General features: G+C 42.5%; 1 protein-coding gene across 1 annotated transcript; it reads left to right on the plus strand.

Annotated features, from left to right (window-relative positions):
- Positions 1-214: 214 nt before the first annotated feature.
- LOC149828551 (uncharacterized) lies at positions 215-649 on the plus strand. Its single transcript, XM_090017081.1, has one exon. The coding sequence runs from the start codon at positions 215-217 to the stop codon at positions 647-649; it is 435 nt and encodes a 144-aa protein (XP_089873207.1).
- The last annotated feature ends 221 nt before the right edge of the window (positions 650-870 follow it).

Genomic DNA, 870 nt, shown 5'->3' on the forward strand with positions numbered 1-870 from the left:
TCACGCAGCTTTTACGTTGTTTGATTATGGTGCTTCCCATTCTTTCATATTTGTTAAATTTGCTAGAACTTTACCTTTGACCGTAGAATCTTTGAATTACCCATTGGAGGTTCGTACCCCGACTGGTGATTAGTCATTTTATAATTCATATATGCTGAGCATCGAGGTGTCAGTGGTGGGGCAGAACTTGCCAGCTGACGTAATCCTGCTAGACATGACTGAGTTTGACGTCATTCTAGGTATGGATTGGTTGTTTGAGTATCATGCTCAAGTTCTCTGTAGAGAAAGTAAAGTAGTCCTATTTCAGCTTGATCGTTCTATTTTGGAAATCAAGCTTTCTCGACCGTTGCGAGATAGCCGTTTGATTTCTTCTTTCAAAGCCCATAAGTATTTGCAGAATGAGGGTATTGTGTTTCTGGTCAGTATCACTCTAGTTGAGCCTGAGTTAGTTTCGATCAAGGATTTGGATTTAGTTCGGGAGTTCCCCGAGGTGTCTCTAGAGGAACTGCCTGGATTGCCCCCGAAACGTGAGATCGAGTTTTGCATCGAGTTATTGCCTGGAACTACCCCTATTTTCAAGGCACCGTACTGTATTGCTCCAGCAGAACTCGAAGAACTGAAGCGTCAATTGGAAGAACTTTTGGAATAAGGTTTTATCTGACCTAGTTCATCTCTCCGGGGTGCACCAGTGTTGTTCGTGAAGAAGAAAGATGGATCTTTGAGGTTGTGCATTGACTACAGGATGCTCAACCAAGCGACTATTAAGAATAAATACCCATTACCGAGGATCGAAGACCTTTTCGATCAGTTGCAGAGGGCAAGGATTTTCTTGAAGATAGACCTCATATCAGGTTATCATCAGCTTCGTAT

The sequence above is a fragment of the Nuphar pumila genome, chromosome 9, assembly GCF_984573655.1.
Source record: "Nuphar pumila chromosome 9, dmNupPumi1.hap1.1, whole genome shotgun sequence".
Classification (NCBI taxonomy): Eukaryota; Viridiplantae; Streptophyta; class Magnoliopsida; order Nymphaeales; family Nymphaeaceae; genus Nuphar; species Nuphar pumila.